General features: G+C 34.1%; 1 protein-coding gene across 1 annotated transcript; it reads left to right on the forward strand.

The window, feature by feature from the left end:
• The first annotated feature begins 223 nt into the window (after window positions 1–223).
• Window positions 224–1,174, forward strand: LOC114641193 (olfactory receptor 8H1-like). The gene has a single exon (XM_028790284.2). It carries the CDS (start codon window positions 224–226, stop codon window positions 1,172–1,174), a length of 951 nt encoding a protein of 316 aa, XP_028646117.2.
• The last annotated feature ends 532 nt before the right edge of the window (window positions 1,175–1,706 follow it).

The following is a 1,706-nucleotide window of genomic DNA, read 5'->3' on the forward strand; positions in this document are numbered from 1 at the left end:
CAATGTTGAAATTATTTTTAAGATTATTAGGTTACAAATGTATAAATATATGATTTTGTTGACAGAAATCGGTCTTAACTGAGGTAGACTGAGTGAGAGATCGGGCTAGAAATGTGTACTAGTTTTAAACTGTTATTTGTTCTTCTAAACCACCCATAACAGATGTTGTAAATGTTATTTTATGTTTTGTTCTTTCCCTTAGTGGCTACAATAATAATCAAGAATGAATGATACCAACACATCTGTCTCCAATTTTGTTTTGTCCTGCCTGAAGGAGATTGAGGAAAAAGAACTCGCAGGTGCTATTTTCATAATTATCTACCTGGTGACCATCTTTGGAAACACAATGGTTATTGTCATCATCATAACTGACCATCAGCTTCAAAGGCCTATGTTTCTATGCATCACAGTCTTGTCTTTGATCGACTTGACCTGCAGTACTACTATTGTCCTAAAAATATTAGCTATACTACTTTTTAATAATAATCTTATATCCCATAGTGGATGCCTTGCTCAGATGTTCATTTTGCATCATATGGAAGCATTAGAAATATTTCTTTTGACTCTAATGGCCTTTGACCGTTATGTAGCGATTAATGATCCCCTGAGGTATCCTGCTGTTATAACAAATAAAGTAATTTTAGCATCCATTGCTGGTATAAATGTCCTTGGGGTTATCCTTGTTATGGTATACATGTTTTTTGCGGAAACATTTAACTTTTGTTCCACCAATATTCTCCCGTACTGCTTTTGTGATTTTACGGCAATGCTTCGCACTGCTTGTTTGGAAGACACCAGATATATAATTTACACCTCAACTCTTTCTGCAATTTTCATAGTTTTCACATTTTTACTCATTGTCTTTTCCTATGCCAAAATAATCCTGTTGGCGTTGAAAATGTCAAGTGCGGATGGAAAAAAGAAGGCCCTAAGCACTTGTGTCACACATCTTTCAGTGGTGGGGCTGTTTTATTTTCCCCTGATCTTTATTTATGTCGTACCTACAAGTAGGCAACCTGCAAGCTCCACTGTTGCTAGCAGCATGATCATGGTATCCACCATCATGCCACCTATGCTAAATCCTTTAATATATAGCTTAAGAAATAAAGAAATAAAACAAAGTATACAAAAAGCTGTGAAAAGAAAAAGGGTAACCACTTTTATATTTAATTAACCGTAACTTTATGACTACAGTCGAAAAAATATATGAATTATCATTATTGATCAGAATGTAGTTAAGCAGTCACTAGATTATGGTGTGATTTTTTTAATGCAAACTTATGTAAAAATGAAATGATGTGGGTTGAGATACAAATACTCCATTTACATAACTTTGTAACAACAAACAACATTTTCTCTGGAAAGGGGTATAAAGTGCAGCTGTCCTTATCGTATGCACTCTGACGTAGGACCAAACATGGAAAATGTGGACTCACCACCTCATCTCATCTGTCTTCTTTTGACCTTTTATGAGATTCTGTCTGGTTATTGTTTTTTTCTATTGTTCATTGTTATTTTTTGTTGTTACTTAAACTCAAATAAATATTTTACTTCAAAAAAAAAAACATTAGCTTGGTAGTGTTTGTAATTTCACAATGCTTGGAGCCTACTTGAATTTATAGAAGGGGTTCCATGTTGTTGGGAAAAGGAATTGAACATTTCTCGAAAGAAAACTACTTTTCTTGCAATGTTTAAAAAGTGGACCT

Source organism: Erpetoichthys calabaricus, chromosome 4, assembly GCF_900747795.2.
Source record: "Erpetoichthys calabaricus chromosome 4, fErpCal1.3, whole genome shotgun sequence".
NCBI classification, from domain to species: domain Eukaryota; kingdom Metazoa; phylum Chordata; class Cladistia; order Polypteriformes; family Polypteridae; genus Erpetoichthys; species Erpetoichthys calabaricus.

What these genes read in the sequence shown, in the direction of transcription:
- LOC114641193 (XM_028790284.2), top strand. Translation starts at nt 224, where the DNA reads ATGAATGATACCAACACATCTGTCTCCAATTTTGTTTTGTCCTGCCTG.